At 32.1% G+C, this 26,351-nt stretch overlaps 10 protein-coding genes across 10 annotated transcripts; 3 read left to right on the top strand and 7 right to left on the bottom strand.

Annotated features, from left to right (window-relative positions):
- Nucleotides 1-3,178: 3,178 nt before the first annotated feature.
- DFA_11130 (uncharacterized protein) lies at nucleotides 3,179-5,162 on the bottom strand (the record flags this gene model as incomplete). Its single annotated transcript, XM_004350023.1, has 3 exons — nucleotides 3,179-3,237; nucleotides 3,325-4,517; nucleotides 4,585-5,162. 3 exons carry the CDS (start codon nucleotides 5,160-5,162, stop codon nucleotides 3,179-3,181), a joined length of 1,830 nt encoding a protein of 609 aa, XP_004350073.1.
- A 617-nt stretch (nucleotides 5,163-5,779) lies between these two features.
- DFA_11129 (G-protein-coupled receptor family protein) lies at nucleotides 5,780-6,972 on the bottom strand (the record flags this gene model as incomplete). Its single annotated transcript, XM_004350022.1, has 2 exons — nucleotides 5,780-6,500; nucleotides 6,686-6,972. The coding sequence occupies 2 exons, from the start codon at nucleotides 6,970-6,972 to the stop codon at nucleotides 5,780-5,782; spliced, it is 1,008 nt and encodes a 335-aa protein (XP_004350072.1).
- A 1,176-nt stretch (nucleotides 6,973-8,148) lies between these two features.
- On the bottom strand, nucleotides 8,149-12,912 carry DFA_11128 (EGF-like domain-containing protein; the record flags this gene model as incomplete). The annotated part of the gene is made up of 8 exons (XM_004350021.1): nucleotides 8,149-9,932; nucleotides 9,995-10,381; nucleotides 10,453-10,824; nucleotides 10,896-11,228; nucleotides 11,311-11,568; nucleotides 11,679-11,984; nucleotides 12,048-12,737; nucleotides 12,846-12,912. The coding sequence occupies 8 exons, from the start codon at nucleotides 12,910-12,912 to the stop codon at nucleotides 8,149-8,151; spliced, it is 4,197 nt and encodes a 1,398-aa protein (XP_004350071.1).
- Nucleotides 12,913-14,058: 1,146 nt separating this feature from the next.
- DFA_11127 (uncharacterized protein) lies at nucleotides 14,059-14,874 on the top strand (the record flags this gene model as incomplete). Its single annotated transcript, XM_004350020.1, has 2 exons — nucleotides 14,059-14,455; nucleotides 14,564-14,874. The coding sequence occupies 2 exons, from the start codon at nucleotides 14,059-14,061 to the stop codon at nucleotides 14,872-14,874; spliced, it is 708 nt and encodes a 235-aa protein (XP_004350070.1).
- An 83-nt stretch (nucleotides 14,875-14,957) lies between these two features.
- On the bottom strand, nucleotides 14,958-16,037 carry DFA_11126 (uncharacterized protein; the record flags this gene model as incomplete). Its single annotated transcript, XM_004350019.1, has 1 exon — nucleotides 14,958-16,037. The coding sequence occupies one exon, from the start codon at nucleotides 16,035-16,037 to the stop codon at nucleotides 14,958-14,960; it is 1,080 nt and encodes a 359-aa protein (XP_004350069.1).
- A 514-nt stretch (nucleotides 16,038-16,551) lies between these two features.
- On the top strand, nucleotides 16,552-17,948 carry DFA_11125 (uncharacterized protein; the record flags this gene model as incomplete). The annotated part of the gene is made up of 2 exons (XM_004350018.1): nucleotides 16,552-17,704; nucleotides 17,776-17,948. The coding sequence occupies 2 exons, from the start codon at nucleotides 16,552-16,554 to the stop codon at nucleotides 17,946-17,948; spliced, it is 1,326 nt and encodes a 441-aa protein (XP_004350068.1).
- A 433-nt stretch (nucleotides 17,949-18,381) lies between these two features.
- Nucleotides 18,382-19,140, bottom strand: DFA_11124 (uncharacterized protein; the record flags this gene model as incomplete). Its single annotated transcript, XM_004350017.1, has 1 exon — nucleotides 18,382-19,140. One exon carries the CDS (start codon nucleotides 19,138-19,140, stop codon nucleotides 18,382-18,384), a length of 759 nt encoding a protein of 252 aa, XP_004350067.1.
- A 799-nt stretch (nucleotides 19,141-19,939) lies between these two features.
- DFA_11123 (uncharacterized protein) lies at nucleotides 19,940-22,922 on the bottom strand (the record flags this gene model as incomplete). The annotated part of the gene is made up of 7 exons (XM_004350016.1): nucleotides 19,940-20,565; nucleotides 20,662-21,062; nucleotides 21,131-21,677; nucleotides 21,746-22,219; nucleotides 22,304-22,441; nucleotides 22,527-22,763; nucleotides 22,907-22,922. 7 exons carry the CDS (start codon nucleotides 22,920-22,922, stop codon nucleotides 19,940-19,942), a joined length of 2,439 nt encoding a protein of 812 aa, XP_004350066.1.
- A 564-nt stretch (nucleotides 22,923-23,486) lies between these two features.
- Nucleotides 23,487-24,695, bottom strand: DFA_11122 (uncharacterized protein; the record flags this gene model as incomplete). Its single annotated transcript, XM_004350015.1, has 4 exons — nucleotides 23,487-23,690; nucleotides 23,901-23,958; nucleotides 24,043-24,352; nucleotides 24,461-24,695. 4 exons carry the CDS (start codon nucleotides 24,693-24,695, stop codon nucleotides 23,487-23,489), a joined length of 807 nt encoding a protein of 268 aa, XP_004350065.1.
- A 122-nt stretch (nucleotides 24,696-24,817) lies between these two features.
- On the top strand, nucleotides 24,818-26,314 carry DFA_11121 (uncharacterized protein; the record flags this gene model as incomplete). The annotated part of the gene is made up of 1 exon (XM_004350014.1): nucleotides 24,818-26,314. The coding sequence occupies one exon, from the start codon at nucleotides 24,818-24,820 to the stop codon at nucleotides 26,312-26,314; it is 1,497 nt and encodes a 498-aa protein (XP_004350064.1).
- Between the last annotated feature and the right edge of the window lie 37 nt (nucleotides 26,315-26,351).

Raw genomic sequence — 26,351 nt, 5'->3', positions numbered from 1 at the left:
ATCGAATTGGTATGATGATGATCAAGGATCTTGCTTGGCAATAAGAATATCCTTTTTGATCAAACAAAATGATCCTAAAAATAACAAATGCAAAGGGTGTCCAATTTAATGGGCCAGACACTTTGTGGAGCAAAACAAAAAAAAAAAATGAAAAAGTTGAAAAAGATCTTTTTTTTTTTTGATTGATTGATTCAGGGGTTGGGCTGACCCGTATACGATCTTGAAAGATTTGTACAAACAACAACAACAACAAAGAGATTCAAAGATTATTATTTTTAAAAAAGAATAGTTCAGTCGAGTCCCAAGATTAGAGTTTGGTTTGAAGGAAGGTTTAGGTTGAAATAAATATTGATTGGGGGATATTTTAAAAAGATGATTGATTGATGGATGGATGTATGTAATTTACTTTTTTTTGTTTTTAAAATATATTATTTGTCTGTTTGTTTTTATATACACTGATTGTTTGATTGTTAAAAAATAAAAAGATGATGACAAGAGAGTTAACTTGTTTATAAACAACAGGTTATGTCGGTCAATCTAAATTTGGTTGTGTGTGTGTTTGGAAAAAAACCAAAAGGTGAGGTTATTGGGTACGCCAGAAATTTCTTGACCGTGTGTGTATCCAAACTGAAAGGCAAGCACTCCCAATGAAAATATGTGGAGTATTTTGCAAATTATTCAGAGTAAAGGATGTTTTATAGTTGATGATGATGATGATGAGTTGGTTACGATAGGTGGAAATGGTTCAACTGCCAGCGCGAGGGTTGGGTTGGGTGGAGTTAAAGATAGAAGGATGTAATATCAAATGTAAAAAAAATGACTGGATAGGACAGGACACGATATATATGTGGATGTGATGAAACTATTATAATAATAAATGGTTGTGATTGCTATGTTTGGGTTTGATTGTTGACCTCTAATATAGAGACAGGACTGACAGAACTATTTTTTGTTTTTTTTTTTTGTCTTTAGCTTCTTGTTGTGTTATGTTTGTTGGGTTGGGTGAGTGAATGAGTAAATGAAAGAATGTAGACAAGAAATGGATTGTAAAAAGGTAGGGTTGTATGTGATGTGATGTGTATGGATGGTTTGAAAATTGAAAAAATGCGATTATAACAAATAAATAATATATGTGTATGTATGTGTGTATGTATATATTAATTTATAAAGTTGGGATAGATGACTAATGAAATCAATTTGATGATGATTGATATTGTTATTGATTTGGGAATGGAACCAAGAGGTTCGGTGCTTGATGATGATGATAGGGTAGATATGCTAACTTTTTTCATCCAAATTAATAATTTCCATTAAAGACTCGACCCCTCCCCTTACCCTTTACAACTATTTATCCCTACCTACTACTATTAATTGATTGATTGATTTGGGGATCTTGACCCCTGCGTGATGGTGATTAAAGAGTGGATCGAGTATGTGACACTTGTTTGGTAAAAAAAATTAAATAGTTTGGCTTGCGGAGGTGTGATATAGATAGATAGATATTATCGGGTCATCTTTAAATCAATCCCATTCAAATGTTGTGTGTAGAGAGTTGGGAAGCACCCTAAAAGATCCTCCCCTTTGTCGGAATCGATTGAAAAGTGTTGGGATAAAGATTAAGTTTGGGATCTATTGACTTGTGTTTATATATCATCATCGACCTTGGTCAACATCATCCCAATCGCATAGGGTTGGATGGAGATGTTAACCCACATCAAAATGATCATTGACCACATTGACCCACCCCCCCTTTGGGCCAGGGATGGATGCACCCCTCTGTTTTTGCCCAAAAAAGGTGTTTGAAAAAAAAAAAAAAAAAAGGACGGCAATTTACGTTTTCGTAAATAAAAACAATGAAACGAGCTAATACAAAGAGATAGGAAGGATAGATAGAAACCAAACGATGCTGGGATGGGTGCATGTGGTGTGATTGGAGTTTAATAAAAACATACCTAGGTGGCTATTTGTGTTGTTTGATTATTATTATTTAAAAAAGATTTACAATTAATTGAGGTGGTGGGTGGGTACTGTTTTGATTGAAATGATAAATTTGAATCGGTGAATGAGTTGAAGATCAGTGTTGTTATTATGATTAGTTAGTAATTAATTTATTGTTGTATAATAGATAGATAGATAGATAGGATTGTTGTTGTTTAAATTATAAGATAGAACAGATGCGAAGTAAACGAATGACATCTCCCAAGGTTGTGATGATGAGGTTCTATTTATCATTGTTGGAATGCAAAAATCGCATCGAAAATCAATAAAAAGAGTTGTTGTTTTGGAATGAGACCCTGATTTGGAGAGGTCACCACAAGCCGCAAAATTAGGTTACACCCTCCTGGGTAGCAGGGCATGGTTGCAACTTCAAAAAATTAATAGATGCCAAAAAGAGGGGCAAATGTCTGTGTTCTAAAAAATCCGATTTTTCAAAAATCTTTGAGAAACTAAAATCGATGCCTCTTTCTCTGCACACGTGTTACATCGTTGACGAGTTATTATTTTTCGTCTATTTTTGTTTCAATAGTCAAACTCTCTCGGACTTGGGTCAATAGAGTGGAGCTTGCCCTAATTTTTTTTTATTGCAAATATATAGTATCTTCAATCCCTTTCAAAAATCAATCAAACAAACTGTTGATCATCACCAAACAACCAGTTGTCGAATAAATATCTTCTTTTGATTGACAATCAACATCCAAAACAAGGTAGGAGGGTTGATCGCTTCTATCTTTTAACTCTAACTAATATCTATCTGATTTTTAAATGATTGATTGATTGATTGATTGCTGGGTATTTTAGGGATCAAGTCATTACCATTACCTTTCTTTCCATCTTTAGTCATTGTCCGTCGTTTGACACCGAAACATTTTAAAATCGGTGGTTTTTCACTTTTTAAAGATGCTCCTATTGTTGGCTTCTATTTTTAGCATTGATGAAAACTAAAATTTTATTTTAGCTATACACTAAAAATAACATGGTCCGCATTACTTAATTTAAAGATGGTCAAAAGGATGGTTAGACTTTTCATCAAAGACCTCTCCACATGTTATTTTTAGTGTCCACTGATGATGAACCTCTAAATCAATGTCCTTCCCCTAAAAATAGGACACTATTTGATGGTAATAGTCATCGCTTGTGTCTTTTGATCACCAACATGTTTTTTGTTCTCCCTCTCTCTCTAAACTCGAAATACGAAACACAATGAGACTTGAGTTTTTGAATGCCGGGGTCGATGTACTATAAAAAAAAATAGATAATTACAAAGAGGTTTTATTTGTTTGGATGGATCGATAGAGAGAGAGGGTGTATGTATTAATTATTAACATTTTGATTGAATTAAATTAATGATAATATCAACTAGATTAGGACGTAAAGGTTTTGAAATAAATGCATCACCTATTTGATCATTATTATCTCTATCACTATTATTATTATTATTATCATTTTCGTTGTAGTTATTATTATAATTATTGTTGTAATTATTATTTTTACTAGTTAGAGTCGAATCATTTGCACTACAAATGATGATTGGTGTACGTTTTCGGTTTGTTGTCTTTTCGTATTGTCGAATCATACGAATCGAGCTGATGCCATCGAGAATGGGCATGAAAATGTCCATCATGACGAGGACAAAGAGTGGTGTTTGACAATACATTTCATAGGCGTCTTTACCATTCGATGCCACACGCACATCAAAGTTTCTACGTTCCAACACATTCTTGACGATACGTGCCTGCAATGTCTCGTCCTCACCCAATAGGATGAGGGGGTGATGTTGTTGTTTGGTTAGAATGGTTGCTACCATTCCCGATCTCGATAGATCAACCTCGTGTTGATTAATAGTCGGTTGGTTATGTTTTATATACAGTTCTCCAAGATTGACTCTTCCCCCAATACCACCATTTGAGGAGGTATCTACTAATTTCGATCTTCTAGACATTCCAGTTATATACAAATGTTTGATTTCAGTAGTTTTAGTTGTAGTTGTAGTTGTAGATTTGGTTGGGGGAGGAGTATAAAGACATAGAGCATGTTGAGGAATGATTAATTGTGATTCACGAAGATCCAAAGTTTTGATTTGGTGGCAAAGAGGTGTAATGGTCGATAGAGTTTGGATGAATTGCGGTGATAGACAGTTATGTCTTAGATAAAGTTTGGTGAGTGATCCAGAGAGATGGTGTAAACAGTCACCAATTGATGCATCGTTTATAAAACAAAAAGATAGATTTAAATGTTGCAACACATTACAATCTTTCAATACATTTAAAGAGTTTGGTTTTTGCATCTTTTCACAATACCCAAGTGACAAGTATGTGAGTCTAGGTGTATACTTGCTACCCAATAAAACCAATCCTTTTGAAGATATAAAACTACAATGTGCCAATTTTAATTTCTCCAAATTAACAAGTCCAAGACTACTACCAATATCTTGATTATCACCACCAATCATTCTACACAATGATTCATTATTTATATTTGTTTTTGATAATATTAATTCTTTTACTTTTAATATATTTCTATAAAAAAAAAAAAAAAAAGTAAATAAAAGGTCCCAACATATTCTTATTCTATTTCGATACATACACATTTGTAATAGAATTATTATTATTAAATTGAATTGATGTACAACCTCTAAGATTAAGATAATCTAGAGAGGATAGATGATTAGGATGTTCGAGAAAAGTACCTTTTAAAGCTGTACAATGTGATACATTTAAACGAGACAACCTTGTGAATTTTGATATGATACACGATAGTTCATTGTCTTGAATAGTTGAAAGATATGAAAAGTTTAATTCATTTAAACTTGTACATAATAATAATAATGAAGTAGAAGATGGAGAGGATGAAGAATTTAGATAGTTGCACCATTGTTTAAAATCGATATTTGATTCATTTGATAGGTCCAATGACTCTAATATTGAATACATTGTAAGATAGTTTAAGAATTGATTATTGTATTTCCATTTATCAATCTTTTTAATCATTATAATCAAATCTTGAACAAGATCTAATGGTAATATTATTGGTTGTCCATTATCATTTGTTAATATATTATTATTTTCATTATCATTATTGTCATTGCTATTATTATCGTTTATCTGTTGTTGTAATTTCTGAATTATATATCTTATACATTTATCTTTTAATGCTAGTACCATAACTACTATCACTATCACTCTATTATCTATCTAATGGTCTATGATTATTTGTATGTATAAAAGAAGCAAGTAAAAAAAACAACCTGCAAAGGCAAGTAAATTTTGAACAAAAAAGGAAAAGTGTTTGAACGAAAAAATTCAAGAGTTTTTTAATCTCACAGTTCTGTGACGCGAAACCTTTTTCAACAAGCAAGCACAAAGAAAAGCAAAAGAGAAGAGATACTTTAAAAGAAAGAAACAAGGAATGATGATCAATCAATCTGTCACGGACGGAAACAATGGTTGGAACTAAATAACCAAATAAATAAAATAATTAAAAATTATTATTATTTGATTTAAAGAATGATATTGATATTGAATTTAGGTCGGAAAGGTTGGTAGGTAGGTTACCCACATGTGTGTTTTTTATTCGTTCCGCTGGATTGAGTTATAGTTATAGTTGTTGTTGATTTGGACCAATAAATATATTATTATTATAAGAGTTAGGGGGAGGGAGGGATGATTATGTTGTAAGTAAATCGATTGTTGTTAAAAAAAAAGGAATGAAATAAATAAATAAATAAATATTACTAAGTTATTATTATTATTTGTTTGTTTGTTTGATTGTTGTGTTGTGATTATTTCCCAAGTAAATATTTTGATTCTTGTCTTTTGTTTTCATAGACTGAACGGATGTCTTGTGGCTCAGTACTCTTGACGCAGGCGAAAAAGAATTCACTGTGTACTCCATACACAATAAAATTGAGGAAACCTTGGAGCGGCGATGTGATATTTTGAAGTAACCACAACCAATAGAATTGACAATACTGATTTGGTTGAACTAGTAGATTGTCAAATACATCTGGTACCCAGCAAATTAAAAAGGCTAATAGATAGACTCCAAGACGTTTGGCAACTTTTAGATGTAACTTTCTCTTTTTCTCTGTGATGAATCGGTTCGATGGTGATGTTGGTTGATTGATCGAATATGGGTCATCATCATATCCATTATTGTTTTTCTTTCTAAATTGTGTTGTGATTGAACCGCTCATAGATGAACGGTATTGCCATAATATCATAGCGTACAGTATAATATTCCAAGCCAATGAAAAGAGTAATGGACCAAACCAAAATGCCCAACGTGCCACCTTGTTTGGTTGACACCATCCACTCTCTGCATCCTCTGTTATCATGTCTCGTCCAACCATCACTGCTGTCATCACGGTTGGCACACCCCATGAAACCACCTGGAATACCCATAGAGGTACCTGTGATCGTTGCCTCGACGACCAATACGTATGGAATGCCAACGAAGACATCCACATAAATGAAGCAACAAAGAAAAAGTTGATCGATGCTCTAATAGTTATACAAAAACTATGATAATATGTCATACTATACATGATTGTTAAATTAAATTAATTAATATTTAAGTAAGTTTCATAATTAATTTCTTTTTTTTTTTTTCCCAATAGTTCAATCTTGATATTTTTGATTTGTATATTTTGATTTGAATTGTATATTTTGATTTGATTGATTCATACCTTGATAATAATACAGATTGAGAGATACAGATTGAAAGTGAGCCAAAGAAATCGGCTATCGATAAAAATAAGATCAACTTGTAAAGTGGTTGTTGTCTTTTGGTATCGGGAAGAAAGAAGATATAGTTGATGATAATTGCCGATGAACCGATGATTGACAAACAACTCGCCAACAAATTGGCAATATAAGCTACCATTTTTTCGTCATTGGATACTTTGCAAACCACTTGTGATGTTGCATTTGCTGCAACTTGTATAAAGTCACTTATTATTGTTGTTGTGTCCATTCTTTAGAAGAAGAATAGAGAGATAGAGATATAGAGATAGAGTTATTTGTTATTATTTATATAAATATATGTAAGTATTAGTTGTTATTTAATTATTATTATTATTATTATTTGTTTGTTGATATCTACAAGTTGTGAAAAGGTGTTATTATTATTTAAAATTATGATAATAGATAAATAATATATAGAGATAGATTATTATTATTATTATTGTGAAAAAGGAAGAAGAAGAGTGTGGAGGGAGGGAAACTAATCTATTATTATTTCTATTACTATTACTATTATTATAAGTTAAGTAGTTTGTGAGGTGAGTGATGGATGATGATGATGATGATGATGATGATTTCTTTACAGGCTATATTATTTATTAATTAATTAATATTATTATTACTACAACAACAACAAGACGATGATGATGATGATGAGGATGTTATATTATTCTCAATTACTGTATTGATGATTATTGTCATAGAATTTAATATTTATAATTTATATAACTACTAACTATTATTAATATTATTACTATCTATCAAATTATAATTATTCGTTTTATGTGATAAATCTATCTTTATTGATTCTGTGTGTATCTGTTTAAAAAAATAGTCGTTTGCCTTTTCTTGTTGTGTGTTTTGTGTCTTAGTATTGAGTGGGGGGGAGACAGTTTTTCAATGTAATGGGGTGGATGTTGCCCAGGGTCAAGATAATTGTAATCGTAATAATATTCTCTCTTTACTCTGAGAATATAAAACTAACTAATATTATGTGTGATTATGTATTTGATGTGTAATGAATGAATGTGTTGATATTTGTTTGTATATCTAGACAAATATTTTTGAAAGGACCCACCACCAACGGTTGCCTTTGAAAAAATTAATTAAAAAAAAACAATAAAGAGTACGACTTTTCTTTCATTCGTGTGTCTCAACAAAACGGGATGCGTTTGAGTTTTCGAGGATCGGGAGACCATGATCAATCTAGATAATTATCTTGTCATTGCACCATCACCATTGTTGAACTCACTCCCCCCAGGCTTGATTATTATTATTATTTGTATATTGTATTTGTATATTTATTTATATTAATTTATTCTACATATGTTATATATATATATTATATTATTGATAGAATTACACAAATGGATTCGATATAGTTTGGCGTTGAAAATCATTCCATGGATCAAGCAGCTGATGAAGAAATGGGTGGAGGGGTACTACTACCACTTGGAGACATAAATTGTTGTAATTTAGTTTGGAATCTACTTCTTTCAAGAGCAGATCGTTTTAATTTGATACGATAGAGGAAACCTCCAGTACCAAGTGCAACTAGCACTACTGCTCCAACTACAATACCTGAAATGGCTCCAGTAGTAAGTTTAGTTGGTGTAGATTTAGAGATACAGACACCACCACCACCACCGTTGTTGTCTAAATCAACATCTACAAGATTAGCAAAATTAGGGTCTAAAATGGCAAGTGTAGAGTAAAATGGAACATTGATACCAATGAATGCAGTGGTAGTATTGTGTGTTGGTTTAACAATCAACTCGTCTTGAATGAGTTGATTACGAATCGATGTGAATCGACCATCTACAATACCACGACGAATAAACTGACCATAAATACTCTTGGTATCAATATTGAGTTTGATCCACTGAAGATCAGACTTGTCATCACCATTGCCAAGTCCATAATCTTGTTTTGAACATTCACCATCATCCGATTCAAATGTGGTTCGTACAATGATTTGTAGGGTATTGGTGAATGCACCAAACTCGTATCGTGTCAACGACATTGATATCTTTGTTGAGAATGGTGGTAGGTTGACAGGCTCGTCTGCAAATCTTAGTGATGTCGATTCTCTAAACCATTCAACCGTTACATTCATCTCGGTTGTATTGAGTACACGTGTAGAGTAATGATAGGTTGTTGAACGGATAGTAGTACTGTCATTGCCATGAGAATAATCTGATTTGTCTTCAAATGACCATCCTTCGGTGAGGTTGTAAGTTTTGACTATTTTTCCATCAATGTCTAGTTCGCGTAGCCCGTACACTTCGATGATGGAGCGGCTGGTGTTACCTAGTACGATGATAGGGTACAGCTTGCTAGGTTCGGGTGGTTTGGTGTAGTCTGGGTCAGTGTCAGACTGCGACGTGCAGGTCGGACCAAACCACGGTGACTCACACAGACACTGTCCATTCTCTTGACACTGGCCGCGGTTATTGCATATGGAGTTGGAGCATGGGATGGGTTTGTCAGGCTCGACAAACGGACGTGCTGGAGTAAGATACTCTGACGTCTGGATTTGAATGATATTCGATGCATTGTTACTCGTGACAATACGCACGTCAATCGTATCGGTTGTCGTTGGAATCGGGTTAACCTCCACCTCTATAAAGACAGATGTATTCAGCCTGATAGTTGCCAATTGTTCAGGAGACCCATCTTTATAATTAATGTATACTTGTACTCCTGGAGTATACATATTCTGGCCACGTAAAGTGATAGTTCCACCACCTCTAGATGGTTCGGTTGAACTTGATAAAACCGGTTGAGGGGATTCCGAAGTACTAGTCAATGCAACGACACTCAATTCATTTGCAGCAAATGCATAATTGGCTACCCACATTGCATGTGATCCACCTAGATTACCACTGTAATCATAACTACCGAAATAACTAAATATGATACCATAGTCACCTCCAAATCCAAGTGGTAGATTAATACTATAATTATGACCAGTCTTGTTATCAAATGCTATTGCCGGCGACCATACCACCTCTCTCAACGACTCAAAGTATTGTTTTGGCCAACACTCCTCTTCCTGACACATATCATCGTCTATAAACACTGCTCTTGCTACCAACGTTAAATTCTTTCCAGTTTGTAATACTCCATTATTAAAATCTCTATACACTTCATTAATTCTTGGTGCATGAGTTGATATTGGTGGTGTTGATCCTACAAACAAATAAAAAATAAACATTAATATATTATAATACTTTAATGTTTCATATTCTTACCAATTGGACAATCATAATAGAATGTTGTATTATAATTTAAATGAGATAATGGATCATGTGAATAATTTTGAGATGATGTACTTGGATAAATGGAAGTCCAACCTGAATTGTCAACCAATACAACCGATGCTGTTATAAAGTCATTTGGCATACAATTTGGTATAGTCAGAGTAATGGTAAATGTAAAATGGTACAAACCATTGACTGGTGGTGAGTGTGGAGTAAGATCAAAATCATAAACATTTCCACTTGTTCCCGAAATAATCTTCCATGATCCACTTGCCAATCCATTTGGATGATCAAATATATCAATATCCAATTTAATAGTTCTATTTAATATTTCAACTTTAAATGATTCAACATATGGTGGTAAATAATCCATTATTCCTAAATTAAATAAAGCATAGGGTTAATATATATTTAATTAAATACAATTAATTGTTAATATTGATTTTTACCCTTATTAATTAAATTTAAAGTTGCTAATTGACCAAACTTTGAAATTAGATCGGATTGAAGAATAGTGGAATAGGAATGATCAAAACTATAGATGGCAGTGAAATTATCGGTACGTTGTGGAACTGTAAACTCTGCTCTAAACATTCCATCGGTTACACTGTATTTGGCAATTGGACGACGTACAAGTGCAAGTGATTCATCACCATCATTATTAAAATGTGATAATATAATATTGAGTTGTGGTGTAATCATTGTATCCATAAGAGTAGAAGTTAAATTAAATAATACAATCACTGATTGAGCAGAGTTTGTAGTATCAACTATTTTTGGTATAAATTCAAAATGTGTAAAATCTTTTGAATTTATAAAATCTAAATCAAAATAAAAAAGAAATTAATTAATTAATATATATATATTAAATGCATTTATATTTGTTACATACTAAATGGATGAATAGGAGCATCATCAATACTATTATAATTTAAATTATAAAAATGTGGATTTACTTTCAAGACATTCATAGCAAAATCTTGAATAACAATGATTGGTTTGGTATTGATTGGTCGACCATTATTATTTACAAATCTATGTTCAAATACAAATGTATAATTTGGTTTACTAACTGATGATAGAATATTTTCAGAGAAATAAATGGTATCATCAACCTTTATAAAATCAATACCGTAATCTTCCTCAACCAACATTTCAATTATATAAGAGTATACTGATGCTGTCTTCATTTTAATTGATATTAATTCTGGTGCTTTTACATCACCTAAATTAAAAATTCAAAAAATAAATTATTAAGTATTAATATTAATATCTTTTTTGTTTGTTTAAATTTGTTTAATATTTACTTGGATCATATGGTAATTGTTCAAAGGTAGCAACACGATTTCTTTGTGACATTGATATATGAGATTTAGTTTGATGGGTAGGAACTACACGACACAGGTAGAAATCTTTGTTTTGTTTGAACCCGTATGGGAAATTGTATTCAATGGTATAGGCATTTTGATAGGTCACTTTAACCGGTGTTACATAATCATATAATCTTCTTTTAACTTGAAATGTAAATGTACTTCCTAATGGTTCAATCAATGTATCATTTATAACTAGAAATTAAAAATTAAAAATTAAATAAAGAATAATATTAATAATCAATATTTTGTTATCTTTGATTGTTTGTTTGTTTGTTATGATTGTTATGATTGTTTGTACATACTTGACCAATTTAAATTAAAATTAAATTGTTGTGGTGATGATAATGGATTGATGATTTGATTTTGTGTGATTGTAAAGATGGGGTCTTCAGATAATGGAGTTTTAAAGAATCCATAATTCTTTTGTGTAGTGTCACTACCCAAATAAGCAATTGGGACATAGTTTTTAGTGGACGTTCCTCCAGTTTTAAAAATACTATATTGTTTACCTGGTGTTGATTTGGTTCCATTGATCATTGTAACAGGTGACCATCCAGCTTCAACATTTAAATTCTCTCTATTACTAAATTGTATTGTACTATATGTTGCTACAATAATATTAAAAAAAGTTAACTAATATATAATCAAAATATGTATTTATGTATACATACAATCAAATAATAAAGATTTTTGAATACTATAAGTTGAAGTGAAATCTAGAGTTGATAATTTAACAGTGATGGTATTTGGAATTGGTTTTGGGTTGCTGCTGTCAGGTAACCCAAATTGTAAGAGTACATTTGTTTTTTTGGCTGGTATGTCTTGAACGGCGATACAAGTTAGAGATGGTTCCAAAGTAGTTGTACAAACGGGTAGGTAGTTTTCTAGAAATGGTATGTTTTGAGCTGTGAATCGGTAACCTAGATAGTTGATATATTGATCTAGACTAGTAACTACAATATTATTGGTCGTACTAACAAAGTTTGGCTTGGGTGGTGCAACACATTCGGTTGGTGGCAAGTCAAAGGTTTGTGGTAGTGAACTGGAATTGGCTTGGAGTGAGAATTGTGGTGTAGCAAGTTGACCAGAGGAAGTTTTTGGAATAGATACATTAAAGAAAAGTAAAGCATAGGATGTACTTTGAAATGCAGTAATCACAGATTGATTATCAAAATAATAACCGTTGATTGATGAAATGGTTGGTAATTCACTTTGAGGATATTCAAATTTGACAACAGCCTGATACAAAACATTACATTTTAATCCATCAAATCCAACAACTCCACTACCACCACTATAATCATAAGTTGTTTTATAAATTCTAGTTGAATTGACATCATATATATATTGACAATTTATAACTAAATTAAATACAAATACAAATAAATTAATTAAATAGAAACAAAAATAGATTCATTAATTAATAATTATTATATCTAAAAATATTTAAATGGTTATTTAATATTTACCATTAACCAAAAATACTAATAATACCAGCGCAAAAAAGAGAGAGTGTGATTTAATCTTTGTGTCCATATTTTTTTCAAAGATTATTGTTGTTGTTATCCAACCAAATATATATATGGTGATTGGACAGGACTACCCTTTTTAAATAAATAAATAAATATTATATAATACAAATAAATAATTATGTTGGAAGGTGGGTAAATAATATATAGATAGATAGATAGATGAATGATGATGATTGAACTGTTTGTTTGTTGTTGGTGTTATTATCAGCTGATATGATTATTTTGGTCTTTTTCTTTTCTATCTCTCTTTGAATCTTTTTTTTTTTGAAAGACTAAATATAAATTTGAACCCAAACAAAGCCAAGCAACCAATTCTAAACGTCGAACCAAATTTAACGACGAAAGGATAAAAGTCAATCTGTCAATATTTCTCTTATCTATCTCGACGCACATGCGTATGTACATGATTAATCTAGGGTATTTGACGTGCTATCTTTATCTTGATTGTCTTTTGGCGGGTGGTGTGAGATGATGGCGGGAGGTAAACTCTGAGCCGACGCAAGAAGTCTCCCACTCACTCACTTACCTCCAATTGACGATGATGTTCAACATTGATTGATTACGTGAATCAAACCCTTACTCTCCCTTCATCCATTGGTCAAACAAACGACTTTAATTGGGGAATTCTCCGCTGTAGGGGTGGGTGTTACAACGCGATTGATCATTAAACACCCGAGGCAATGGCACGACCCCCATTATTACGATGATGAAGGTGTGTCGATTGATTGTTAATGTGAGTGAGCGTTATAAATACATCAGATGGTGATCTCGAAACAGCTCTGAGCAAGCACAAATTTCAAATAAACCACACAGTTTTTTTATCGCTCTCCACTGCAACCATCATCGCTCTCGTACTTCGTATCGTATTTACATTATACCAATGCTATGTATGTATGTTTATACTATAAATATAATAAACTAATAATTTTAATATTTTTAACTTGTAAGATTGATGAGAAAAATATCAAAGAAAATGATAATAATAAAAATATCTTTCGAAAAAAGAAATTAAATTAAATTAAGTTGTTTGTTTGTCGTTTTTTTGGTTTCAGAGAGAGAAGTGTTTCGGTTTAAGATGATGACATGTCATTTTTGCAAATATCTTTGTAGATATATAGATAGATAATAGATAGATAATAGATAGAATATTATGACTATACAAGACAAACAACAACAGGAACAAGAAGAAGAAATAAAATGGACATTATTGACAATTGATGATCTACCAAAGATACATGAAATCAATACGGTTGCATTTATGGAAGACCCATATCTAAATTATATGTTTCATGAAATACCAAAAGAAGAGAGACAACCATTTATAAGTGATATTCAAAAGGCATTCATCAAACAGACGATTGGATCGAATGAATCCTATTGTTTGGGTGATAAACAAAAAGATGGTATTCGATCGGTTGTACTCATGTTACCACCACACGTTCCATGGCCTGAAGATCTCTGGAAATTATATTGTGACAAACAAGAAGAAATCATTTTAAATCAAAGAAAATTAACTAGTACTTTTGATAGATTCCTTGCTGTTGAAGGTAATTATAAAATATATATATATATATATAAATCAATATAACAAATATATTATATATGTATTAAATATTAAATATTAAATAATATTATTTTTGTTTTATAATTTTTAGAATACTTTTCAGAAAGATTTTTACATCATGATGCAATTGAAGGATATTATTTATTGATATTATCAACTGATACTAGATTACATGGAGGTGGATTGGCATCTAAATTGTTAAATGTACTATTTGAAAAGTTGGATCGTGAACAAAAGAGTGTCTACTTGGAATGTACTAGTCCCAAGTTATGTGGCTATTATGAAAAGATGGGTTTTGTCGCCGTTGAAAAGGGATCATTGCCTCACATCCCTGCTGAACTCGAACAAAAATATATTCCATCTGTTACATTTTTTAAAAGAAATCCAAAACCATCTAATTAATTAATTAAAATAAATAAATAAATATTGGAATATTTAGAATCTAGATACTCGAGAGAGAGAGAGATGGATTCTAATTTGAATAATTAGAATAATAAATTATAAATAGTTTTAGAGATATTATTAACCAATGAAATAGTTGAAAATAGGATATTGAAAAAGATGGTGTTGGCAGATTGAATGTCACCATCATAGAGAAACGATATGATATAGAGTAGGATAATATAACTTGCAATGATCAATGGTGCTGAAAATACAACCATCAAACAGAGAGTAGAGATTGACAAGAGAGAGAATACAGTAAATCCAACCAACGCAATCATAAATGGTATTACTGTAATTAATAGAATCGGTGCTGTCATCATTCTAAATATAATCCATCCAATTGATTTAATTCTTCTTTCCAATTTCAACAAACTATTATTATTATTATTTTCTTGATGTTGTTGTTCAAGAGGATGGTTATTTAAACTTCTTCTTCTTATTCTACAAATATTATTATTATTATTATTTGGTAGATTAAAAGGTTGTTGTCTTTTTGTTGTTGTTGTTGTTGGGATAGTAGTATCATTATCATCATCATCGATTGTTAAATCCTCTACTTTGCCCATCCCCATAATATGGGGAACTAAATGATTTCCACATGAAAGACAAACCCCCCTTCCTTTCCAATGATCATCATTATTTGTTGTTGTAATGACAGGTCCTGTTATTGACATGGTTGATGATGATGATGATGATGACAATTGAAATGGAGGATCTAAACAATCACTATCTCCAAGAAGATTGCCAAAAGATCCGGAAGAGGGAGAAGAGGAAGAACAATCAAAAGTATTTCTATTTTGGAAAATACCTCCAAGACTACTTGATAGACGAGGTAGTTGAAATGGGTGGTTGGTTCCACTTGTAGTCAATACCTTTCCACGAAACCAATTTGTAAACGTATCTTCTTCTTTTTGTTGTTTTATTGTAGCAGTCGTAGTAGTAGTAGTAGTAGGAGTAGTTCCACTCTTCTTGAGTTGAATCAATTGGTTGTGACTATAATGATGATTATCGTCTTCATCATCTATAAAATCAATATTATTATTATTGTTTTTATATTCTTTATAATTATTATTATTACTCTCTTTACTTTCATCTGCAGCATTAACACCATCAATACACATAAGATTCTTAGGTGAATGTGTTTTGTAGTTTTCCTCTTCCATTCACTGCAATTCTACTACAATTAGTTAGTTTATAACTATCTAGCTAAATGTGTACACATTTATAATTTATCTTATTTCGGGAATGCGCGAAACAAGAATGAGCGTATCTCTGTGAGTGCTAACACACACACACACACATTCTACTTATGTGTTAGACAAAATTAAATTTAATCATTGATTCAATGTAGTTTTAGATAAATAAATAAATAAATAAAAAGTATACTAATTGATTAGTATACTAATAATATCTGTGTGCATAAATTATCTCCGCGTATGTGGTCATTCTAGAAATTAGAGGAATTTGAAACATCAAGCCAAAAATAAGAAATAAATATGATCAACTCACCAAATTTTGTTTTACTATCTTTTTGTCAAACAAGAGAGAGAAAGTATGTAGCACGAAGAATGAAGAATGCTACAACTTCGTTTCTCTGTCATATGGTCATACACATACATTCATACATATACATAAATGAATAAAAAAGAAAAAGAGAATAATAATAGTAGTAATAATAATAGTATTCTTCTACCAACAATAATTCTACAAAAGATTGTAAAGGAATGTTTAAAAGATGATAGATATTTATTATCATTCCCATACCTATTTGTAAATAAGCAATGGAATAAAATGTTTGGTAATGATAAGTATTGGAGACTGTTGTGTACGGTACGATGGAAGAGTCTATCACAACTACCAAGTGACTATGACATCAAGACAACCTATTTCGGCAAACAGCCAACCTTTAAACTACCAGGTTCTTACCAACAACACATGAACTATAGCTCATCTCCTAAACCAAACCCTCACGGCTTCTTAAAATCCGACAAGGGACATGCAACACCACGGTTGTACATGTACGGAGCAACTTTGATCATTCCTCCTCCAAATGCCGTCGAAAAGAGTTGGAAAGAACTATTCAAAGCAAGGTATGGTCGTACATTACATCTTCGAATACTACACAATGAAATGAAGAGTTCCAATTGGTTGGAATGGACAAAACAAGAGGATGAATGTTACGACAAACAGAATCAAGTCAATTTGGTAAAGAAAATGGAACCCTACGACGAACAAGTTTTGGATCGGTACAGACTGGGGAACAATGACGATCGCGTTTCCATTGATGACGATGTTTCCATTGATGACGATGAGGATGCCAGTGAAACCCTATTTGTCTTAGAGTCAGTAGTCTATACATTCCTCGACCAAACCGTTCATCACAACTACAAATTCCTCAATATTATAACAGACGTCTGTGGGTCGATCATGTCATGTGATGGCAACAAGAGAATACCATTTCGTTTCCTCCTCAAACACCAAGACGGTCTCATCTCACAATTCGATAATGACGACCGTGGACATATGATCATTGGGTCTGTTGGATTCATGGATTATCATGTCGAGGAACCAACCCCAATCAAAGAATTTTGGAGAAAAGTTAAACGACTCATACAATGGAAAGGTAGATTATCCAATCTACAAAAACTCTTCCGATCGATTGTAATCCCTAGAACCATAGTCGAATACTTCAATTACAAACACATTAATCTTTTTTCAAATGATTATTTTTATAATATGGATGATGATGATGAAGAAGATAGTGATAGTGATAGTGACAGTGATAAAGGTATGGTTGAAAAAAAAACAAATATTATTATATATTTTTAATTATTTACCTTTAATTATTTATTTATTCAGATTCTGATGAAAATAAGAAGAAGAAAAGAAAAACTAGAGACGATGATGATGATGATGATGATGAGGATAATGATGAGGATGAGGATGAAGAAGAAACAATGGTATTCGCACCACCACCCAAACCATCAGGACCAAGATTTAAAAAAAGACCATCAGATTACAAAAAAAATTAATAGTAATAAATTTAGCGTATAAAGAATACTTCCTTTAAAGTTTGAAATGAATCATAATTATTATTTAGTTTTTTTCTTTTTGGAGATGAACATGGTAAAGTAATTATTATTTATTATAGATGGGTTAGTTTTTGGTTTTTAATTGATTAGTATATAAAGTTTAGTTTGCTTGTTTTTGCCAAGCATCTTAGATATCCCCCTTTTCGCTATGATTGGATTGGATTGGATTAATGGGTAAAGGGTAGAAAGGGGGGGGTCACAAGAATGGTAATGCAATATTTTGAAAACCAAATCCCACATGTGGATTCAACAACAAACCTTGACAGTTTTCAAAATGATAAACACTTTATAAAGTAAGTAGAGATGTGTACATTCTCCTTTTTTCTTTTTTTTGTTGTTGTCATAGATCTATCTGGTTGTTGTGTGAGTCGTATTAGGATTCACCTCTGTGTGGAGATGTAGATGAGAGTTTATGTTTTTTCTTTTGGTTTTCTGGTGCGTTGGTTGGGTTGGATGCCTCGCTTGGCGATGATGGTATAGTGGAGGAGGTTGATGTTTGTTGTTGTGATTGTTGATGTGGATGTTGTCCCGCTGGGATAGTGACAGGTACTTGTTGTGGAACTCCCCATGGGATTGACCCCCATTGTGGTTGTGCCCATGGTCCGTAGGTGGCGGCTGGTGGACCTGGGTTGGCAGGTGAATGAACGTCTACGGCTGCTGGAGGTGTTGGCCATGGTTGTTGTTGCTGTTGTTGTTGTTGTTGTGCGTTGACTGGCCATGTTGACGAGGATGTGGATGGGTTTGGATTATTGGGTTGGGTGGTGGCAGTTGCTTGGTTGTTGGCAGGGTTGACTCGGTTCGGACTGCCAGTCTGCTGACCTGCGACGGGTGTGGGCCAAGGTGGCTGATAGTTATAGTAGTTTCCATTGTACACGTTGTTCTGGTACACCACATTATAGTAGTAGTTATAGTTATTATTATTATTTGGTTGCATCTTGCTACGTTCGTTTAAAAAGAATTCTTCAATTTGTCTAAATAATTCTTGTTGTTGTTGTTGTTCACGTGATAGGGTAGTTGTAATAATATTCGAATTGACTATTTCAATGTCTTCAATATCCTCTTCTTCTTCTTCCTCTTGTTGTTGTTTGTCAAGGTTGCTGAGATCTAATGGATAATGATTACTGTTGGACATTATTTAATTAATTTAAATGATTAGTATATTTATAATTAATTATTTGTATCTATCTATTTTTATCTATTTGTTATTATTTGTTTGTTATTTTAAATAATAAGAAATAATAGTAAAAGAAGAATATATATATATATTTATATATATATATTATATATTATATATTTCTCGATTATTACATTCTTGAAACCCATTTGAATGAATATTATTATTATATTATATTGTATTCATATGTTCATTCATTCTTTTGTTGATTGACCAACCAGAGACTAGTCTCTCTTTGAGTAACAACGTAGAATATAAATATATATACGATTCGAAACTTGAATAGAATCACATGTGAATAATATTGTTGTTGTTGGTTGTTGGTTATTCTTACCTGTCCTTTTGCTAGCTTTGGTGTAGTTTGAAGCAATGATTTAGCGAAGATCACCTGCAGCATGCTTTTGGAAAAGGACAAACAACCCTTTTTAAAATTGAATTTTTTTTTGCAGGTGGCGCGTCGTGCCACAAAAGGCGAACTTCAAAACCAACAAGCTTCCAAATACGCAAGTCCCTCAATTGAATTGGTTTATCAACTAACATTCTATTTCTTTTTGTCCAATTATATTCTATTCTATTTTTTTTTGATTTTAATATTATTCTTTTATCTTTTTAAATTTATATATATATCATTTTAAATATTTAATTAATTAATTAATTTTTTGGCTTGGCGCGCTTTGTCGTTTTGGACAAAAAAAATACTCTCTCTTCTTTACAATTATTTCTTTTCTATTATTATGTCTTTTCATTTCATTCATTATTATTTATGAACAATTAAACCATGTTGACAAGATGGACAAGTACTTTTTGGGATGATATCAGGTTGACTGATGGAATAGGTGGCTTGACAGAAATTACATTGTAGACAGGTGAGATCTTGGATGAGTTGTAGAGTAGAGTAGCACCACTTGATTGAACGTCCACATGGACACGAGGTGGCATTATCGTTGGGTAGTGATGTTTTACAGGTTGGACAGACATAGAATGGCAACGATTCGTTAAACAATTCTTTTTCAAGACACACTTTTTTAATCTTTTCCAATGCCTCCTTGTCTGCAGAGGCGGCAGCAGAGGCTGCAGATGACGATACTATTACATTATATATACAATCGATCAAGGCATTGGTGACTCCATAATTTCTCGCCTCAAAATTATAACGTGTTGCCATCTTTGCAAAGAGCAAACGATGATGTCTTTGCACTGGAATACCAACCAACAGTTTAGATTGTAGTGCTAGTTTTTCCAACAATACCATTCTCTCATCTTCATTCTTTTCTCCATCTAAATGTCCATCCAATACACTAATCGATTGTAATAATTTAATTGCCATTCCATATCCAACTAAAAATATTACTTCATTTTGTTTTGTTGTTGAATTATTTAATACTAAATAAAAATTCAAAATCAAAATCAAAATAAATATCAATATTAATATATAAATATAAATATAATTATATTTTTTGTTTTATATTTTATACATACAAATAGATTGAATACAAAGATCAAGATTTTTCATTGAATCTGTAAATTGACCATTTTCAAACTTATCAATACATTTTTTCATTAAATCCAAACTATCCATTGATGATTTCATCGAGGAGGGGGAGGAGGTTGTTGGTGGAGATTTAATTCCACTACCACTAGCTCCATAGGGAAGTGGTGTAAGTGGTTGATTAAAGATATCATTGTTACCATCGAAAATGACAGATGCACGTGTTGAAATAGAGTTACGTGTACCTCTTGATCTAAGGGTATTGGTAGATGTTGTTGGTTTCATAATACCTGGTGTATCAATATTAAATAATGAATTTGCTTTCTTTAATTCTGGATTATCAATTGGTTTATCTCTAATTACAACTTGAATTGCTGGTTTAATTGGTCCACTATAAAAATATAAATAAATAATTAATAAATTAATGAATCTATAATAATAATTATTTTTTTTACATACTCATCATCACTATCACTAAAATCTGAACTAACAGATGAAGATGATGAAGCTAAATGTGAATGTTTTGTAGTATCGTTTTGTACAGCAGGAGTAGTCGCGGTTGTTGTTGTTGTTGTAGTAGTAGTAGAAGTAGAGGCATTTGTAATATTTGAAGGAGGTGGGATTTCATCACCAACAACTGGTTTATCCTTTTCTTTTTCCTTTTCCTTTTCTTTTTCCTTTTCCTTTTTCTTTTCATCTTTTTTACTTGTAGTAGTTTGTAAACTAGTAGTAGAAGTTGAAGCAACTACCTTTTTACCATCCTTTTTAGATAGAGTTTGTGATGCTCTGTCTTTTTCCTTTTCTTTTTCCTTTTCCTTTTGTTTCATAGAGTCTAGTACAGAGACTGATGAAAATCTCTTTAATTCCTTTGGATTGAGATCAGATGCACTTGTTGAACTAGTAATATTGGCTGGAGGAGGTACAGTTCCACTACTACTATTAATCGATGTTGATGAAGTTGATCTTTCCAATCCTTCAACACTTTGATTTAATCCAGTTTGTTTCCCTAGAAAAATTTTAATAAATCAATTAATACATATATCTGTCATATATTTATATTATTATTCCACATACACTTTAAAGCACGATCATATAAACCACTAACAGGTTTTAATAAATTATCCAATTCAGTAGGTCTCTTTGATGAACTAGCCCATTTCTTGAATTGTTTGGATGTGATCTTGCCAGTATTGTCCTTGCCATCGATAATAGGGAACAGGTTTTCAAAGGTACTGAGAATGGTTGATAGTGCCAATCCGACAGTCAACTCATCCAATGTTTGTGGATCTGGTTTAGATGATACTGCTGTTGTAGGAGTAGGTGCCATGGTTGGGGTTGGTTCTGGTGATGCATGAGCAGCACTAGCACTATCATCAATATCAATATCATCCTCTTTGGTTTGAGTGGTGAGTACCCAATTAGTAATGATATCAATGGGTGATTGTCCATCTCCCTTTGTACCATTCTCTGTTGCATTGATTGCTTGAATCACCTTTAATTTTGTAAATCCCAATCCAACCAATTGTTTAATATATGGGTTTTCATTTTCTAAAAATCACAAGTAGAAAGTAATGTTAGTTATATTATCATATATATATATGTATATATATATATCAAAGATATAATATTTACCAACAGAATTTGATGGTTTTCTTTCAACGGCAGTTACTTTTGGACTTGATGAACTCTCTAATGATACAACAGACAATACAGTTATTTCCTCTTTTGTTAATGTATCATCATCATCTAAATCCATAAACTTGAATATTACTATGTACAGATATATAGAGTGATTAGTAAAAGGTTTGATTGATTGATTAGATTAGATTGTTTGTTTATATTTTACATTACATACAACTTAATTTATCCTTTTCAGGAGCCTTTCCGCAAACAGCCAGAGCATCAATAAAGTCAGAGATTGTAATCATTCCATTCTTTTTAGCATCACACATATTGAATAGTCTGTCGCTTAGTGGACCAGGTATTAAATGGAATCTCTTGAATCCATCTCTATCTACTACTTTGTTACCCTTTACAACCGATGATATGTCATTGAATAGTGTTGTTAATTTATCAATCTCTCTATTCTCCACTACAATAATAATAATAAGATAGGTTTTACACCAATATTAGTAATTAGTACTTTCATTCAATCAAAAGGTTGATGTGATTGATTGATAAATCATCATCATCACTGATGCCAGCTGTAATTACATTTCTTTGTTAGTTTTTTACTTTGAGCTCCTCCCATCTCTATCTAGATTATACTAATATATATATCTATATATCTATATAATACTAGAAGAAATGAATTCTAATCTGCAATAATGTTAAATATCTATTATATTATGAAAGAGAGTGTAATTCATAAAGTTCAATACTTGTCTTGTTGTTGGGGGATGCACCAAAAATTAAATTAAATTAAAATTCATAAATTCATAAAACTTGAACTTGGTTACAATAAAACCTTTGTCTTTGTGTATGATGATCGTGTATTTATACATATAAAAAGATAATGATATTTTTGAATGAATTCATAACTAACTAACTAATTCATTCAACTCTGTTTGAATATCATGTGATGTTGTTTATTGTTATTATTCGCGACCATCTCTATTCTTATTCTGTTGATACACGATTAAATAATAATTTTCTATGTGGATTGGCTTGTTTAATGATTGATCCAAGATAGTTAAATGATTTAAATAGTAGTGTGTCTCGATCAGTTGCATCAAAAGAAGAGTTGTAGGTGATACGTTGAATGGTTGATGGGAAGGGGATTTGTGTACCAATGATTGTGTTGGGTGTTGAGAATCTAAAGGTTGATATTGATGAGTTGGCGGGTGAGGAATAATTGGAATAAACTGGCTTTGACACCATTGAATGGAATACCATTAAAGGTGGTTAGAATTTGTACACTGTTTGGAAAAGTTGTTACTTTGTTCCAATCATCGCCATTGGTCAAACAAAAGAACATCAAATGTTTGAGTGATGGATAATCACCTATTTGTTGTTGCAACTTTGTAATGTAAAAATCAGTGTACACTGACACGACTTGTACAGATTGCTTAACAACCGGTGCAAACTCTTGAATGAGATGCGATGTGTTGGTGGGAAGAAGTAGTTTGCGTACTGGATGTTTTAACGCACTTACCAGTAACCGAGTCTGATCAAGGTGTCCATGCAACCCAAGAAAATTAATTGACGTCAAGTTGGTAAATGATTGTACCACACCCATCACTTGGTTCTTGTTGAGTGATACTATCATGTTTTCACCGTCATCCGATCTAGTAATTGTAATACTAGTGACTGCCGGCATCATCCTACCCATCAATTTAGTGTTGGGTACCTTTTCCAATACATCCACACACTTTATAGTTAGTTTAGTCACTGATGACACTGCCTGTGACAGTGCTGTAGCGGCCATTTGTTGTTTTTGATTAAATATGTCTTGTCCTCCTACTCCTCCAACTCCTCCAATATCCTTTGCAATAACAAGATGAGTTATCTTGTTTATTGGACACGTGTCACGAGATAGATGCACTCCAAAGTCTTGACAATGCAAACCAACCACAATATCGGTAAACATTATTGACACCAATTGAAATACACGTTTGGATACGAGTGATAATTGGAGTCTCCACTTGTACGTAGGATCCTTATTGTTGTTACCATCATATACTATAGTATCCTTTGACAAGTGTGCCAAGGGAATGATACCCTGAGCATAGTATACCGAGTGGAGTGGACATTGTCGTCCTTCTTCTAAGCGCATCGGTACTTGTATACCCTGTTCATTTGCTTGTTTGGCAATATCAGGGTATACACAAGAGCACACCATACCACCCTTCCAAGCATATCTAAAGATATGTGCCAGTACAGACCATGGTAGTGCATACTCTAAAGTTCCTCTATTAAATTGATTCATCGATGATGATGATTCATTCAATGTAATATCCTCCTCCTTCTCCCCCTCTTTGACTTCTACTAGTTGTCCTTTGATTATTTGTGTTCTTTTAGTCATGATGAATTGTAGAATGTACTAAATAAAAACAAACAAATTTAGAGAATTTGAGATCACAAAGAGATCTTTCAAAAAGTATTTGAATATTCTATATATATATATTAATATATTCTATTCTATAGATGCAAGAAATACCAGTAGTTATACAACACTATGTCTTATCAAAATATAATACAAAGTTTATAAGGTTGAGTGATCGCAACCAAGTATATCACCTCACCAAGGATGTTGGTTTAAATGCGCGTATTAGTCATCTAGCATTGGTTTGCAAGAGATGGTTTCGTATTCTATCAGTATTGGTATCACAACATAGAGATGGTGTATTGATAGAAGAACTACCAAAGAGTTTATTATCAGAGCAACAACAAAAACAACAAGGTAGTGACGTTCATGAAAGTACACCAAACTCAATGTCACAATATATGTTGACATTCTCGTTGACTCATGTTCATACACTTGTCATCCACTATGGTGATTATGATAATGGCACCGGTACAAATCTTAATAGCACTCAAAATGTCATATCAATGATCAAGACAATGACAATGTTGGAAAGAGTAGCATTGCGTATTAAAAACCTCAGGCAACCAAAACTAGATAGAGCCGATGAAAAGGGAATGATTGGGTTGGTAGAATCAATCAATCAATTGAATAGGAACAGAGAGTTTGCAATCAAGATTGAAGCAAGGATATGGATTAAAATATTGGTTTATACAAACACAACTTGGGAAATTGGGTACCTTGAAAAACTTTGTACAAACCTTGGAGTAGAGATGACCAAATTGCACTGGCACAGAGAGGATATTGGTAAGCCGAATAGAGATTATAGTTGCTTTGATGCACTATGTCATAATGTTGAATCACTCAAACCAAAACACTTGACCATCATTAACCATGCAGACAAGTATCGAGATACTATTCCACCATATGCAAGTTTCAAATTATTTAATTTAAATTACGATGGTTTGGAAAGAGTTAATATTAAAGTTGGACTAGTCAAGATTAGATATATCAACATATTGTTACAATCAAAGACTATTAAATCATTGATGATACGATTTCAATGGCACAATGAATATGATGATCTAACTCAAGAACAATCTAAAAATCCTCTTTCTTTGATTTTGTCATTACAAAAAGCAGCTCCATTAATCGAGGAAATGGCTCAACACCTTCAAAACAACAAAACATTAACTTCTCTAACAATCAAAGATGGTTATGAAAGTGCCAATGAATACCGATTACCATCATTCGATCAAATGATAAACAATCCTTTTGCCAATCTATTATCAAACAATCAAACCAGTTTAAAACATTTGGCATTTGAAAATAGTGAAGATTATTTAGATCAAAGATTCTACCAATCCATTACCAATAATACAACTTTACAATCACTTAGAATTAGATTTGGAGATTTCAAATATGTCAATAGTATGGAATACCAAAAACAAAGTATTTCATCAATTTGTACATCACTCTCGATCAATCGTACACTTCAATCTTTGAATATTGTCTTGGCACAATATTTAAAAGAAGATTTAATCAACCAATTCATTCAAATACCAAATAGAAATTGTTTATTAATTGTCCATGAAAAAAATGGAATAATAACAATATAAATAAAGAATAGATAATAAATATTATATATTATATATT

This window comes from Cavenderia fasciculata (genome assembly GCF_000203815.1).
Source record: "Cavenderia fasciculata unplaced genomic scaffold Scf_EUAJFUG02HR96I-5, whole genome shotgun sequence".
Lineage (NCBI taxonomy): Eukaryota > Evosea > Eumycetozoa > Acytosteliales > Cavenderiaceae > Cavenderia > Cavenderia fasciculata.
This window is presented reverse-complemented; position numbering and strand designations above follow the sequence as displayed.